At 47.4% G+C, this 16738-nt stretch overlaps 1 protein-coding gene across 3 annotated transcripts in view; it reads left to right on the forward strand.

Moving 5' to 3' along the window:
* Positions 1–16455, forward strand: part of RGS8 (regulator of G protein signaling 8) — a 38057-nt gene extending 21602 nt beyond the window's left edge. For all 3 annotated transcript variants that reach the window (XM_012735687.3, XM_012735695.3, XM_075997036.1), the window contains exons 6-7: positions 12414–12580; positions 13802–16455. In XM_012735687.3, coding sequence (XP_012591141.1) covers positions 12414–12580; positions 13802–13984 — 350 coding nt within the window. In that variant the 3' untranslated portion in view covers positions 13985–16455. The remainder of the gene's footprint in view (positions 1–12413; positions 12581–13801) is intronic.
* Positions 16456–16738: the final 283 nt, after the last annotated feature.

Genomic DNA, 16738 nt, shown 5'->3' on the forward strand with positions numbered 1-16738 from the left:
GGCTTCTCCCTCCTTGGCAGGGTCCCTTCTCAGCAGACTACCTCACGGGCTCAAATCTCAGGCAAAAAGAAAGTAACTTTGCTATTTTTTTAAAAAAAAATCTGGAAGGCAAATATTAGGAGCAGTTTTATTTCCAATAGTATTTGTTTACAATATCAGTACAAAGAGAAAGGAGTACTCACTGAGGTATGGGCAGTAATCACTTGCTAAGTGTGCTTTTTTTTTTTTAAACAAATGAACAATGTAATTGAAATTACAATTGCTGATGGCTTCATTAAATAGGGAAGGATTTCTAATGTGTGTTCATTTGGCATCTTTTTCCTTCCTGTTCATCCAGTAACAATTAGACCTGGTGTCTGTGATTTGCGCACATAGTCTGCCCACGAGGGTGTGTGTGTGTGTGTGTGGTGTGTGTGTGTATAGCAAAGGGTCCTACCTAGTTTGTGGAAATCTTTTCTGACAGGTTGCTGGAGAGCAGGCACAAAATTGTGTGTTGTCTTCTTTTTTCCTCATGAGGTTCAGGCATGTGCTTGTTTTTTGTCCAAATTTAGCGGGACCTTGAGTCAATTCTCTCTTCCTCCTTTCTCTCTCTTTTTCCTCCCTCCCTTACTTCATTCCTTCCTCCCTTTCTCTGTCTGTCCTTCCTTCCTTTTAGGACATAAAAAGTTAGATTCATTTCAGATTTAAGGTGAAAATGAAGGCAGGGTTCCTTCCCCTCTCCTCTCACTTTTTACGAATCTGACCCATACCTGGATGACCGAGCACTTCACTCTGGGCGTCCATTTGGAACTCAGCCTTGTTTCATTGCACGGAGCATGGACGGTCTGTGCCAATCTGCCCCCTCCAGGCCCAGGGAATTCGAGGTTGGTGGCACAGTACAGTTGAAAACTCTTTTGCATTTGCCAAAGATCCAATTGATCTCTGAGAAAAGGAGACCAGTAAAGAATCTTTTAGTTTTTAAAAATGAGCTCCTTTGAGATAATGGTTGAGATATACAAAACTATAATAACTTGAGTTGGCTACATAGCAACCAAGCAGAAAACCCCAAAAAACAACGAATAAACAAACATGAAAATTATCACCTCATGGAATTTCTTAGATTGTTCATCTAAATGGCCTGTAGCTCTAGAACAGGTCAACAGTCAGGCTTCCACTTACTGCATAGACCTCCCTGCATCCCTATGCAAGCCAGAAGGTTCTAGAACAGTGTTACCCAAAGTGTGATCCAAGGAAGGCGGAACCAGTATCTGCTGGGAGCTCCTGAGAAATTAAAACTTGGGGATCTTGTGGCAGACCTATTGAATCGAATCCCTGGGGACGGGGGGGGCCATGGGACCTGTTTTCCATGAGCCTTCCAGGAATGTTTATGCACGTGGAAGCTTGCAAAGCACTGTTGTCAGACATAAGTAAGTAAAGCCACGGATCTGCAGCATCTTGGTGGGGCAAGTGGCCCGTGCTTTCCAAGAAACCACTAGAGACTGTCTCTTGGATTGCACTTTCCAAAGTTCTCAGGCAGCGTGTCCCTTTAACGGTACATTGGGGACCACAGATTCCACATATGCGGGGTGGAGGGTTCCACGGTAAATAAACAAGTATGGCAGGTGTGCTTTCTGGATAAATTGAGGATAGGAGTTAGGAACAGATATGTGAGGTAGAGATGGGTGAAAAAGAAACCTCGTTGCTTCTTTGCCATCATTTCCACCTTGTTGTGATTTTTATTTGGACCCAGGAATGTGGGTGTATTTGGCCTTTATAGAAGGAATGCCTGGAATATCTTAGTCAACTGTTAAAAGCTTGTTGAATGGCTCACGCCTGTAATCCTAGCACTCTGGGAGGCCGAGGCGGGAGGATTGCTCGAGGTCAGGAGTTCAAAACCAGCCTGAGCAAGAGTGAGACCCCCGTCTCTACTATAAATAGAAAGAAATTAATTGGCCAACTAATATATATAGAAAAAATTAGCGGGGCATGGTGGCGCGTGCCTGTAGTCCCAGCTACTCGGGAGGCTGAGGCAGGAGGATTGCTTGAGCTCAGGAGTTTGAGGTTGCTGTGAGCTAGGCTGATGTCATGGCAATCTAGCCTGGGCAATAAAGTGAGACTCTGTGTCAAAAAAAAAAAAAAAAAAAAAAAGCTTGTTGAAAAAGGTCCAAATGAAAGCAATTGGACAAGCTTCCAACCATTCTTTCACTTACCAGGTACATGACCTTAGGCAGATTACTTAACCTCTATAAACCTCACTTTCTTCATCTATAAAAGGGGGCTGATAAGACTTATCTTGTACAGTTGTGAGAATTCAATGTGGTTACGGTTCTGAAATCCTAAGCATGACAACTTGTATATAGAGGGCCACGATAAAGGTTAGCAGTTTTTAATTATTCTTGCTATATAGGCCGGGTGCAGTGGTTCATGCCTATAATCCCAGAACTTTGGGAGGCCAAGCCAGCAGGATTGCTTTAGGTCAGGAGTTCGAGATCAGCCTGAACAAAAGCAAGACCCCATCTCTACTAAAAATAGAAAAAATTAGCTGGTTGTGGTGGTGCATGCCTTCACACTTGGGAGGTCGAGGCAGGAGGATCACTTGAGCCCAGGAGTTTGAGGTTGCAGTGAGCTATAATCGAGCCACTGCACTCTACCCGGGGCAACAGAGTAAGACTCTGTCTCCAAAAAAAAAAATTCTTGTTATAATACAACATTAAATTTCATTAAGAAAACATGCATTTTGTGCCTCTTATATTCCAGAGATAGTGTCAGCTCCTGGATCCCACAGACAGCTTGAGTTTGTGGACTGGGGGAAGTGTGAGAACCACCAGTGGGGCTTATTCACATTCCTTAACACCTCACCCCTGTGCCTCATGGGCTTTTGGCAACCCTTTCTCATCCCTCCTACTTTCCCCTGATGTATGTCAGGGCATCCTGCCGGGGATGTAGTTTTTAAAAAGCCCAGTAGGTGAATTTGATATGTTCTTTCTTTGTGCGTCTCTACAGTTGTTCCTGTATCAAACTAACCAGACCAATATTCCTGGATACTTGATTTTTGTAATCCTGTAGGTTGGAGTCCATGAGGTTTTACAATACTTCTCCTGTACTCTAGGAGTCATTTGCAAATGCTGAACTTTTGCCCTGTTAGGGGCACACTTCCTTTGTCTCCCTTTTACTAGAGAAGTACTTGCTAATTTCTTATCATAGTTGCAGATACAGGCTCTTCCTTTTTTTTTTTTTCTAATTATTGGGCTCAGCTTCTGCTTGATAAAATAGGAAAGAAGTTTGGGATAGGAGTTGTAAAACCCAGGCTCTTCTTACTCTTCTGCTTCCACGTCCTGGGAATAAGAAACCAGGCGACCTCAGAACCTCACCATTGCTTTGTGTCCAATGCAGGGTTTGATCTTAGCATCTCCCATGTCCTTTCTAGCTCAAAGACTCTAACAACCTTCAAGTCCTACTACAATTATAATATATTATCTGGCTATATATATACTAACAAAGTAGAGATCATTGAAGAAAATTACGTTAATCCCCATACTGAAGTATAATTAGCAAACCAATTGCTTGCCAATAAAATGTCATAACTGGAAATAATGTGTTCTCTGAGCAATCTCCCTACCTAAATCTTGTTTGGCTCCGGTGATTTGTTTAAAAACATTTACTTTATAGATAACACAAAAGAAAGGCTCTGATCCTGGTGCTATTCTCATCACAAATTTCAAAGCAGTGGCTTGGTTCTGAATCAGAGAGGTTTTGACTTCACGGTTGGTATTTGTACCCTGGATTTTATAAATATATTTTCCTATCCTTTATCTGGCCTTGGAACTCATTCATCAGTTTATTTTCGCCGATTGATCAGGGACAAAGGAGGACTCTGGTCTTTGGAATAGCACTTGGGTAAACAGCTTTAAAAAAAATTTTTTTTTCTTGTAATCTTATATTTTTTCAAGCCTGAGAACTGAGCTGGGTGCAAGCCCACCCCTGACGCCAGCTAAATCAGGGCTCCCGGACCTTGAACTGTTACCTAAGCCCCACTCCCTGCTGCACTAGCTGCACCGCTCATTGGTAGTGACCCAGTTTCCTCTCTTATGTAAGCACCCTGCATCAAAGAACTAGGCGGAGGACGCCAGCCGCAGGCAGCATGTGTGGCCTGCCGGCGTGTTCTTGGAGATTCTGTGGATGCTCAGGAGGACGCCAAAATTCTGCTCCCTGTTCCAGGAATTCTGGACACAAGCCTCATCCTTCCTGCTCTGAGGCGGGCACCGATCTCAAAACATTTGTAATGTTCTTGGCACTTTGACTCCTTAAGGGTCATACAAAGCAAACCAAAATGAAATGACGAAAAGGCAAATCCCTCTGTTTCCCTCCCATTTTCCTGAACTAGTCACCACCCCACTGCCTTTACGTTACCAGGATTTGTTTTTAGTGTTAGGGATGTCATATTCTGTGTGATGACTCCTTAAGCCACCGGAGTACAGGAATAATAAATAGTCACTAACACGGTTTGAGCACTTACTGTCTACATGTCAGGTTCTGCGTGTTGTTTACATGCATGAACCACATCCCCACGGAGCAGGTGCTGTCAGGACCTGCATTTTACAGAGAAGAGAGCTGAGGCACACAGAGGGTGGGTAAGCCTCTTGCCCAAGGTCACACTTTGCTCGTGTGCATCAGAGCCAGGACACAATCCCAGGCAGGATAGCTTTGGGGTCAGAGTCCAGTCACAGTTTCCAGTGGCCTGAAATCTGTCAGGAGGTGGAGAGGGAACCCCAGCTCCCTGGGTCTAGGGGAGGGAGCAGGGGGTGGGGCGCACAGGGCCCTGGCAGAGGAAGCGCAGCTAATGCAAAGCATGTCGCCCTGAGAGATGCCAGGAGACACTGAGGAGCCTTTCAGAGATAAACCAGCATCCTGCATTTGGAACCAGTTGCAGTTTATAGGCAAGCAGAGGGAATGGAGAGGGGACTGATGGAGGGGAAAGGGAAAGATGGAAGGAGGGAGAGGAAAGGGACAGAAGAAGAGGGAGAGGGACAGGGAAAGATGCTATGGGGGTCAGAGAGAGGTGCAGAGGAATAGTTTGCTGGGAGGAGGTGGGGGGGGAGAGGAGGGGAGAAGCAATGTGGAGCTGGCTCTAGTCCCGTGCAGTTGGTTGGCTGGGTCACATGAGCCGGAAAGGTGGGCCAGGTTGGGAGGGGCAGGTGGTCCGTCTGCAGAAGCTGCCATCTGCTCAGGGCAAGGGAGCGGAGCTCCGCAGCCATCACGCCCTCCACCCCCTTCTCAATTTCATTGTGCAGCGGGAGGTTTCTCTTTGCACAGTGACCCCTCCATGGCCTGCCTTGCTCAGCACTGGCCCTGGGAACATGAAAAGGGTTGGGGGGGATGGGGGCGCTGAGAGAGGTGGGCATAGAAAGGGGGTGAGCAGAGGAGGAGGGCTTCTGGCAGGTGCAGGCTGCGCAAGCCTTTGTGGTCTTTGTCTGTCGGGGTGTCTTTGCTGCAGACTGTTCTCCGCGTGTCTCAGGTCCGGACCCTCCCAGGAAGGGCCCGTGAGAGTCAGGGCGTTCTCTCCTCCTTCCCCATCTCTCCTGCGGTTCCACTGAGATCCCTGGCAACTTCCAAGCGCCGCTTTTTGTTTTGGTTCCCCTCCCACTGCCTTTGAGCCCGCCCTGGAAATGCAGGCACCACATTTTGGGTTGAGGCTGCTGGAAAGAACATGGCATCTTCATGTGGTCACTCAGCCGTGCTTTGTTGCGGTGGCCCTGGGCCACAGTCGGGAAGGATGCCTTTCTGTTCCGTGCCCCCACGGCAAGTTGGGAAGAGCTGCAGCTCTTCCTGAATGAGAGGATGGAGGTAGGGCGGGCTGCGGCGCTCGGGGAGGCGAGAGTTTGGGCAGACTCCTGATTAGTGGTGGCACCTAATGGCCTTAGTTCTCACCACAGAGAAGGAGATGGCAGGTCTTCTCCTGTCGGAGAACCTCCAGGTCTGTGAGCTAATCGGTGTGTTTCCCAGGCCGTGGCATCCGCGCAGTGTGCGTCCCTGATTTGGGATGATTGTCCCTCCTCTGGAGGAAGCGATCATCTGGGAGGCGAGGCAACTGTCCCCAGAGGACAGCCAGACAGAGTGGGCTCTGAAGTCATGCAGACGGGTGTGCAAATCCTCTTCCCACCTCTTCCTGGGCAAGTGACCACAGACAACCAAACTCTCCGCCCTCTCTCTCCCATTTGTGGAAACACTCTTCTCTGCTAGCTGGACGTACTGATTGCTGATCATGAGCTACGAGGCACTTGCACGTGGCTTGCCTTATTTCTTCCTCATAACAGGCCCATGCAGCAAGTCCTGGTCTTATTCATTTTTGCCGTTTTATAGATGAGAAGACTTGAGCTTCCACAGGTGAAGGCTTTTCCAAGGTCACACCGGATTCAAACCCAGGCTGTCTGACCTCAGAGATTAAATGCATTAATGCATGTAAGCGGGGCAGCACGGAACTCGGCCTGGAGTGGGTGCTCCAGGCGTGACCGTGACGATGCTGGTGAGGAGGAGGATGGTCGGCTGAGGGCTGTGTCTGATGGGGACAGAGCGCAGCGCCGAGCCTACCTGGGAGAGCGCAGCAGACACAGCCCCTCTCCTCACAGACGGGGACCGGTGGCGCTGGGTGTGTTGTCCAAGGTTAAGCGGTTAATCGAGAGCCTGACTCTGATCAGAACTGGCGCTCCCCGCGGGGACCTGCGGCGTGGCCTCCTCCGCGGGCAGCCTGGCAAGCAGAGCCGGCTGCGAGTCAGCACGCCTCACTCCAAATCCTGGTCCCCTCCGCCTTCCTCGGTCACTTATCCCGTTTCCTCTCCGCTCCGCCTATTGCTGTCATTCCTGGAAATGTCACCATCCATGGTGTCGCCTGTGGCCCCCTTGTTCTACAGTGGGGGTCTTCTCCCCCCACTTCAGTGGTCAACGGCATGGGCTTCCCGTGGGCCCCTGTCACGCTGCGCTGGAGACTGGATCGCGGTCACACATGCAGCGCTGGCATCGTGGTCTGGCAGCCTTGCCACTTGCTCACTGTGCGACCACCGCAGGGTATTTAACGCCCCTAAGCTTTGTTTTTCTCTCCCACAAGACGGTGGACGTAGCACCACGCATGCTGTAGACTTGCTATGACGAGAAAGTGGTAAGGTTCATGGAGCACTGGTGTGGTGCCCGCCCAAAGTAAGTGCTCCATAGACGCTTGCTGTGCTCATTTTTAGGATGCCTCCTCTGGCTTCACCTTTTTTTGTTTTTCTTAATCTCCTGCTCCTCCTTTTCCCCTTCCTCTATGTCCCAGCTGCCGGTTCCTAAGTCCTTGCTGTTCTCCATGTTCAAGGTTCATTTGCCAGCCTGGAACTGATGCCGTCCTCCCTTTGACCGCTGCACGCACCCCCAAATGACAGGTTCTTGCTCCCTTCTGCATGCATCCGAACCCTCTCCAGGAACCTAAGCCCATTGTTGGCCTGTTTCCCATCAAGTTCATGTTCATCATTTTTCCAAGACAGCTGTTCCAACCTTGACCACGCGTCCCCGCTGTGGCACACACTGCACCTGTAACGACACAACTATTTTAAATTTTCGCTAACGTCTGGCACACTAGATTAGCCTGTAAGTTCTGTGAGGTGGTGACTTGATCTGATCTGTGGTGCCATAACCTGAAAACCTAGCCCATGGGTACAGCCCACGTTCACAGTGACCTCAGCCCAGATTACTCAAAGAAGTCCAACTTGATGCATCTCAGAGACGTCCCTTTCCTGGCCATTTCTGTCTTCATCTACTGCTCTCTTTTATTCTTACCTTTGTCTTTTAAAGAAGACAAAGTCTTACCCTTCTTCCTGGTCCTTCTCATTCTCTGAAATTTGCCTTCACCAAATACTATTCCTTTGCCTCTTTAATCTCCCCTTTCCCCGGCCCTTTCCCCTCTGCCTGGATCTTGCTTTGGAGTCATGTGGACCTGGCTGGGAACCGTGGCTCTACTCTTGCCAGCTGTGTAATCGGGCAATTTATTCAACTTCTCTAAGCTTTATTTTCTTCTTGTGGAAAATGGGAATGATACTGTCTGCGGATTGGCATGGCTGTGAAAATAAATTGAGCTGGTGTTTTGTAAAATCCTGAGCAAAAATCATGGCATATAGTACATAAGTACAATTCCCTGCCCCAAAATAAGTAAAAATAAAACTCTACCTTCCCAAGTCCTGCCACCTTCTCCAGCTAATATCACACAGGGACTCCTTCCATTTCCTGCCTCAGACGAGAAACTTCCCTGCGTTCGCACGCAGCCTCTCTTCTTGTTCCCCATCGTGATTCCGTTCCCAGGCCTATTTCTTCTGCCTTCCTAGGGGCAACATTTTGTTAATTAGACTCTTTCTTTCCTTTAAGTTCAACTCCTCTTGCTCCACAGGTCTTTTCTGATCAGATCAACATTTAAACATACTCAAGGCTGTCATAAAAAAAAAAAAAAACTAAACAAAAAAAAACCAGTTTCTTTCTTGACCTTATGTTTCCTTCCAACTCTGCTGTCTGATCTCTTTCCTTCCTTCTCTACCAAATTTCTTACAGGAGCCCCCTGAATGAACTGTTTCCACTTCCTCCCCTCTCGTCCACCACCATATCTATCACGGTATGACGAGGGCCCCTGGCACGCCACTAAAACCATCCCTGTCCCTGATTGCTGAGTCTAGCGGCCCTTCTCAGACTGTACCTAGCTTGACCTCTGGGCATCACCAGGCTCAGTGGCCACTTCCTCCTTGCAGTGTCCTCTCTCTGGCCTTCTGCAGTGCCGTGCAAGGCTGTCTCTCTGGCCCTTCTGCGGCCTCTCAATGTATGCCCAATGGCCTAATAATTACTAGCGGTGTTATTATGAAATGCTAGTCTCACTACACTATTTTTAATTACTCAAGTAAACTTTTTCGATTCTCACGTATGGTTCCCTCTTCCTGAAATTCTCTTCTCCATTTTTCTCCTTCCTTGTTTTGCTTTGCTTCCTCTGCCTCACCGTCCCATCTCAGCTTAACAGCCTCTTCCTCCTGCAGGTCTTCCCTGCCCTCTTCAGGGTTGGCTTGGGCGCCCTTCTGGGTCCTTCTATCACACCCTATAATTTCCCTACCGTAGAATTTATCACACTGCACCATGATCACCAGCATGTTTTCTTGGCCCTTTGACAGCAAGTTTTGTAGACTGCAATCATGCCTGCTTTTAGCACGCAGCAAAGCCTGGGTCACATAATGGGTGAATGAATGAATGAAGATGGCATTATTGCTATGTTGGATTGGGAGTTAGTATACTTTATAGTAAGTTTTTAATGCTACATATGATTAGGTGGCTGAGATCAGGCAAGCCACTTTTCTTAGCATCAGTTTTCTCATCTATAAAATGGGATTAAACAAAGCAACACTCCCGAAAGCACTTGGCAGGTGTGATCTCTTTAAATCCACACAAAGACCCAACAAAGCTGGACCTAACAAAGACCTGGACTAAAAGAGATAATGTCTGTATCTTGTCTAGCAAGAGACACAGAGTTCTCTTGGCAGTTATCTTTACCAATACCATTGAGGAAGGCAGAAAGGTAATTTTCTTTTCATACCTTGACCACGTTGAATTTGTTCACAAACACCTGTTTTTGTTTGGTTAAAAACTAAACAAAATTCAACACAAACCACAAACTTAAACTTTCCCATTCAAGGAATCTGGTCTTTTCTGATTTAAAAACAACAACAAGCTTTTCTGAGTTACTGTTCTAAGTCACTTCCTAGTTAATCTTTTGGATGAATGCACAGTCTTTCAGGGTCCTCCTTGCTCCCCTTTCCTTCCTACCCCCAGACTACAGTAGAAAGTGTGTTAAGACGGGGCCAGCAGGAAAGGACCTCGGGGCTGAGTGCTCAGGTCCTCTCTGTGCACTGACAGTGCAACTTGTGGACTGGTCCCTGCTCAGAGTTCCCTCTTGCTCAACCAGCCCCTCCTCGGTTCTCAGGGGCCCTGGGTCTTTCCTACAAGGGCATGGAGGCTGCCACAGTTTCAGCTGCTTTTCCATCCAACCCCTGCCTGTGGCCCTCGCCCTGGGCCCCTTCTGCAAGCAGACATGCCAGCTTTTTAGTGCAAGTTCCCTCTGGAGCCTCTGAAGACTTCTGGATTTCCTCCATGGAGAACTTTGAGGGGACAGTGTGGGGGGGTAGGTGGCAAAGAGAATATCCATGAGAGAGTTAATGGGCAAGGATTTTATGATTTGTTCTCCAATGTATCCCCAAACCTTGAACAGTACAGACAGTCCCTGACTTACTATGGTTCAACTTATGATTTTTTTGACTGTATGATGATACGAACATCATACGTATTCAGTAGAAACTGCACTTCGAATTTTGAATTTGGATCTTTTCCCAGGCTAGCAACATGTGGTACAATATTCTTTCATGATGCTAGGCCAAATAATCTAACATAAAGCCTATTTTATAATAAAGTGTTGAATATCTTATGTAATTTACTGAATATTGTACCAACAGTATTCTGAGGATGTCTAACGTATGCTAGGTTGAGCCATGATGTTCAGTAGGTTAGGTGTATTAAATGCATTTTCAAATTAATGATGTTTTCAACTTAGGATGGATTTATCAGGACATAACTCCATTGTAAGTTGAGGAGCATCTGTACGTTTTACATTAGTAGTTGTTTAAAAAACATCATTGAATTGAATGAACTATTCTCACGCCATTTCTGCCCAACAGTGCCATGTCATAGTTTTATGCTCATTTTGATTCTCAATTTATTTTGGGTTTCTATGCCCTTCTCGAAGAGTTTTGAATCCAATATAGGAATGGGGGTGAGCAGTACCCCGAGAAGACCTCTCATTGAGTCTAACCTATGACACTCTCTTCTTCCCTGACCCCTAGTACAGGACTGATTTTATTTCCATCTTGCCTGGTGGGAAGTAACCTAATATTACATTCTGCTTTCTGCATACTCCATGGCTTAGAATCAAGGTGATCACATGTCCCGGGTTTTGACTGTGGTGGTCCTGGTTTATGCCTATCGTCCCTGCATAATTAACAGCAGTGCCCCCTTCCTCCTCAAAAATGTCCTGGCCTGGATGGTAAATTCCATGGCCATCCTCCTCTTTAAAAACATTTCAAGCCCAGGCTTCCAAAAGGAAATCTCTTTGTGATTTAAAGCTTAGTTTGGGGAGTCCCATGAAAACCTTTCTCTCTCACAAGTTCCCGGCTCTTACAATTAAAAGTCTTGGCTTTTATGACTATTGTACTAGGGTAGACATTAAAATGTCTGTTTTGAAAGACAAAGGTACACAATGAGTTTTTTACTAGGAGAAATAAAAACATTTCAGAAAACTAAAAATAAGCCTTGAAATACATAAACAGCAGGGCGGCAGCAATCCGTGGCAGACTGTTCTGTGTATTGGTGGACATCAGATGCCCAGGCCATCTCATCATCTGGGATTAAGCACTGTTAACAATTTGTCTTTCTAGTAAATTTTAGAAAAGAAATAAAACATTATTGCCAAAGTCCTTTATAACCAGTGGAGCACTTCTTTATGCTAGGTTGTATGTGCCCTGACAGTTTATAGAAAGCTATAACTGTTAGTCAACTAGAGGAGAGTATTTTAAAGTTAAAATAATTTATTAAAAATATTTTAAAAATAAAAGCATTAACTGGATGCAAGGCTAACAATAAATGCGATTTCCTTTTCCAAGTCGGTGTGGTAATCCTCCTCATCTTGTATTGATTGGAAGCTTTTCTCGGCAATATGTATGACCTTGATTTATAAAAATGAAAGAGTGTATTAATTTGTTAAATCCCTGGGTAGAAAAAGTGTCATCAATCTTGATCAAAACACATAATTTGATAGGCAAGATATTTTAAAATAAAGAATGCATGGGATAAAACATTAAAATATAGCACCTTGCAGGTTTTTTAGAGACTGGAAATCCTATTCATGTAACAAAACGACTGTACTGACTGAATTTTGGTGGGGTATTTGCTTTCAGGCAGTAAAGGATTTGCCCTGAGGCATTCACACCCCTCTCTAGTTCATCTTGTAACAACAGATTGTGTGTTTTCTCAGGGTGGTTGACTTGGATTAGGGTAGGGAATAAATTGCATGCATTATCTTGGCCTAATTAGCAACACAGACTCACCAGTAGACCCAGGGGACAGCCAACTCTGCCCTAAACATTAATGCTATGGCTTCTTAAACATTGCTTTCTAATATCACTATAATCCTTGAAGAACAAACATGGTTTTCTCCTCTGAGGGTACCTGTGTGTCTAAGAGAACAGACTCTTCAAAAGGGGGAGGAGGATCAGCGGGCTTGGGCAGTTAGGGCCTCCTCACATTGTCACAACTTTCTTTCTTCTACTGTTCTCAACCCTAAGCTACTTCCTGTCTCTCTTCTTTCCCGCCTCCTTCCGCGTGCACAGATGGGGTGGCTGCCTTCCGCGCCTTCCTGAAGACGGAGTTCAGCGAGGAGAACCTGGAGTTCTGGCTGGCCTGTGAGGAGTTCAAGAAGACCAGGTCAACTGCCAAACTGGTCTCCAAGGCCCATAGGATCTTTGAGGAGTTTGTGGACGTGCAGGCTCCGCGGGAGGTGTGTTTGCAGTGGCGGCCACCCTGGCAGGCTTCCGCCCATGGCTCCGGGCTCACGTCTCTCCTCCAAGGGGGTTTGAGACAGGCTTGATGAGGACCTTCTTGCACTGAACTGAGCCTCACTACTCCAGTGGCTTCTGATGAAAAGGATCATTTTTAAGAAGAAGCCCAAAGCTTCTATCCATTGAGCTCTCTGAATAGTGTTTTAGCTGTCAGTTGAACATGCGCTAGCAGGAACTATGTTGCCACAGGGATTTTGCAAGAATAAATGCCCCTGAGTCCATGTCCATTTTTCTAGCAGAAGACAGCATAGCTTAATGGAATGCAGATCTGCTTTGGAGCCTTGTTCCAATTTCAGCACTACCACTTACTAGCTGTGTGATCGTGGTCAAGTTACTTAACCTCTCTGAGTCTCCTGTGCCTCAATGTAAAAGAGTATAATATCACTTACCCTTCAGAGTATTAGGGATAAACCACCCATTCAATAAATGCCACTGCTCATTAATGAGTAATTACAGTTATTGGTATTATTTTATTATAATTATTTATAATAGGATGAATTTGTATTGTGTTGCTCTTCTGAGTTATACAAAATTTTACTGGGGAGGGTTTGATTGAAGAAAAATATCAGCTGTCTACAGGTTTAGGTGCATTGTATTCCTAGAGCTCTTCAATTATGCTTTGACTTGAATGCATGAGGTATTTACCAGTTGACTAGAATGCTATAGGCCCCTTATCATGCTGCTTGGCACAGAGACACACATTCTAACCAGGGGCTCTCTCCACCCGGCATTTGTTTCCTAGGCAGTTAAGAAAGAACAAAAGGGGAAAGCTTACTTTGGGAAATCTACATTAACACTTGGTTTGAGCCTAACCCTTTCTTTGCTTGACATTGTGAAGGTCCCTGGATTAGGGTTCAAGGAATTTGAGATGTTGCCTTGGCTCTCTTACCAACGTCCCATACTCTTTTGATAAGCTTCTTAGTTTCTCTTTTTTCCAGTGTTCTTATCTGTAAATTGGGACTGAGAATATCTGGTCTTCAGATCCCACGGGGTTCTTTCTGTGATGAAAAGAGATGACTTCCATGAAAGCTGTTTGAAAAGCACAAATCATCTGAAAGATATAAGATGCTGTCATTATTATTTATTACACAGCTGGGGTCTGCTGCCGGGTGCCTTGGCCCTTGGGGGCCCGTGACCTTGCTCTCTGTTTGTGTCTCCAGGTAAACATCGACTTTCAGACCCGAGAAGCCACGAGGAAGAACATGCAGGAGCCATCCCTGACTTGCTTTGACCAAGCCCAGGGAAAAGTACACAGCCTCATGGAGAAAGACTCTTACCCCAGGTTCCTGAGGTCCAAAATGTACTTAGATTTGCTGTCCCAAAGCCAGAGGAGGCTCAGTTAGACCTCAGATGGGGACTCATGGAAATCACTGGCTTTCCCCTCCCCTTGATGCCAAGACCATACTCTAATGTGAAATGTCATAGGTGTTCAAAAGCGGTGGCGTTTGGGGCGGGAGGCTGGGGGTGAGGAGGAAAGGAAGGGCCATGCCAAAGCATGACCCAGCTGCTGGAGCTCGGACTCTATTCCATGTACCATGTCTGTGTTTTGGTTAGTGGTAGCACCATGCTGCTGTTACCCTTCCCTGGGTCAGCAACTTGCCCTTCATAATGCCTTGGGTCATCTCCACCGAGAAGGCAGATCTGCTGAGCTAGGCTAACCTGTAAATAATGCAAATGCCATTTGCACACCCTCCACCCCCTCCTCAGTTAGGGTTCCTAACTCTCCACTCGTTCTATATGCCTGGGAGGAACAGCTGGAAGACTGGCTCACATTTGTGATTTACTGTCACAACATAATGGCCACTCACATGTGCTGGGACCTCACGGCTTAGGAGAGAGGTCTCTGTAGAATCCCAGGGTTCTGGCACTGTCATTGACAGGTGACTTTTGGGAGAGGGGTGAACTCCATGGAGTTGGCTGTTTCTCCCATTTCCATTGGACCAGTGTGAAAAGCCATGGCCCTTGTCCATCTTGGCCTAGGAAATTCACAAGACTCCCCTACCCTTACATTTCCAGCAAGGGTCTTGGGAGATGTCCTTCATGACTTCTGAAGTGGAGCTGCCACTAAGAAAGATACGGCTTGCAAATCTTCCTCAATTCTACCCAGAACTCTTCCAGAAGTCAAATGACCAGGGAATGTAGCACCAGTAGACTTTTGTGCAATGGGGCCCTGTGTAACCTGTCTGTTGCTCAACGTCTTCTCTGCCCTCGCCTCCCTGTGGCATCATATGTCATTGCTCTCTTAGGATGACAGACAGCTTGGCAAAGGGAGGTGAATCCCCATAGCATGGACAGCTGTCACGGTGCCTAACACTTTCCCTGTCTTCCCACCTCCTCCCTTCCATGCAGGTCATGTTATCATGATGGGGGAGAATGGGAACTTGGGCTGAAACTCTCTTTCCAGCTTGCTTCCTGGGAACATGCTTTCTTAGAAAGGTCCCTCTCTTAGTTATCACAAAGCAGCTTTGGTCTTGATCATCGACCATTTGGGATTGAGCATGAACTAGCAAGTGTGGCTAAGAAGATCACTGTGAACATGTGGCTGTAGAGAACCTTCCTAAAATGCTTTTGTGATTCCCTGGGGCTGCTCTTGGAAATGTGTCGGGCCACTCTTCTTTGGAGGATGATTGAGCTGCCTGGAACCTACTTTAGCTACCCAGGAAAAAGCTGACTTTTGCATAAGAGCAATGCCAAGGAGCTGAATCTTCACAAGAGAGACCAGAAAGTGGAAGAGGCTGGTCTCCAGGTGGACTGAATCACAGAGAACATGGTGGAGGTACTATTGAGATAATTCACGACCAATGGATTTGGACTTATTGCAGATCTACAAAAGTTTCAGCTTGAATATCTGAAACAGCAAGTGATTAGGCATGAACTCTGGAGTGCAGGTGATTGAGAATTGGGCTGAAGCACCCTCCTTTTGTGGGGTGATGGACCTCTCAAGATTATACTGGCGTTCCAGTGCTTGCTGTCCAGTAACTGTAAGAATCTCTTTCTTCCTTGGCTACAGCTAGAAAAGGCCAACAAGGCCCTGGAGCCCACTAGCGTTAGGGCCCACTGCCCTGCCACAGCCACGTCACCTGGGAGCGAGGCTTGGCGTGACTGTGTGAACCTCAAGGACAGAGAACCCGTGCCTCCTAGCCTCGCGCTGAAGGGACCTGTGGAATGTCACTCAAAAACTCCGAAGCCTCAACGGGGCGTTCATAGTTAGAGCAGGTAGTCTTCCCCTGACCTTGGTAAAAAGAAAAGAAACAACAACAAACCCTTTTTAGCTAAAGCTGCCAGAGTTACTTTAATGATTAAATTCTCTAACAGGGTATTTTAAACATTGTTTACATACGAAATGTGCATCTGCTGCCAACTCTACTGTCGAACACCAGGTGCGTGTGCATCGGAACTGCAGAGTCACGGGAGCGTGCGACATCCTAAGAGGAGGGGCCTTTTCACCACTTCCGCTCTCCCGAGGAGAAAAGTCCGAACAGGCGTGTTGTGCGGTGGCCTCATTTGGGGCCCGGAGTCCTGGCCAACTACTGGTGGAACAGGCTGCGGATGGCGGCGACAGGGCGCCCTGGCGACTTCCTCCCACGGAGGACCGGGCTTGGGCGTCCTGCAGGTCGCAGCTCAGCCAGGGCGCGTGGGCGTGCGTCCGTGTGCGGATGAACGTGCAGCTAAATGTGGTGCCCCCGTGGAGCGTCTCCGCGTGTGCGTGCGTGCGTGACAGTCGTGAGCGTCAGACTAGTGCACCGCAGACGTGACCGTCCCGTGGGGTGGCCTTCCTCCCGCCTGCGACGCCCCGCTTCCCGCGAGAGGCGCGGAGCTCCCTGCTTGAGGCGCTTTGGTCACGCCAACCCAGATTCTGGTCTGTGATAAAACAAAGAAATGTTTACAACATCTAGAGCAATATCCAAGTATACCTCATCCCCGGCCTTCCCTGTCTCCCGGCCCGCCCCGTCCCCCGCGTCCTCTCCCGCACGCCGTCCGCCTCGCTGGGCTGGCAGCCGCTCGCGCCACCTCCATTCGCCGCCCTGCTCCGTGCGCCCGGGACTCGCTCTGGTCCTGGGGCCCGTGCGGGTCGCGGCAAGTCGGGGCAGCAGGTC

Source organism: Microcebus murinus, chromosome 23 (assembly GCF_040939455.1).
Source record: "Microcebus murinus isolate Inina chromosome 23, M.murinus_Inina_mat1.0, whole genome shotgun sequence".
Lineage (NCBI taxonomy): Eukaryota > Metazoa > Chordata > Mammalia > Primates > Cheirogaleidae > Microcebus > Microcebus murinus.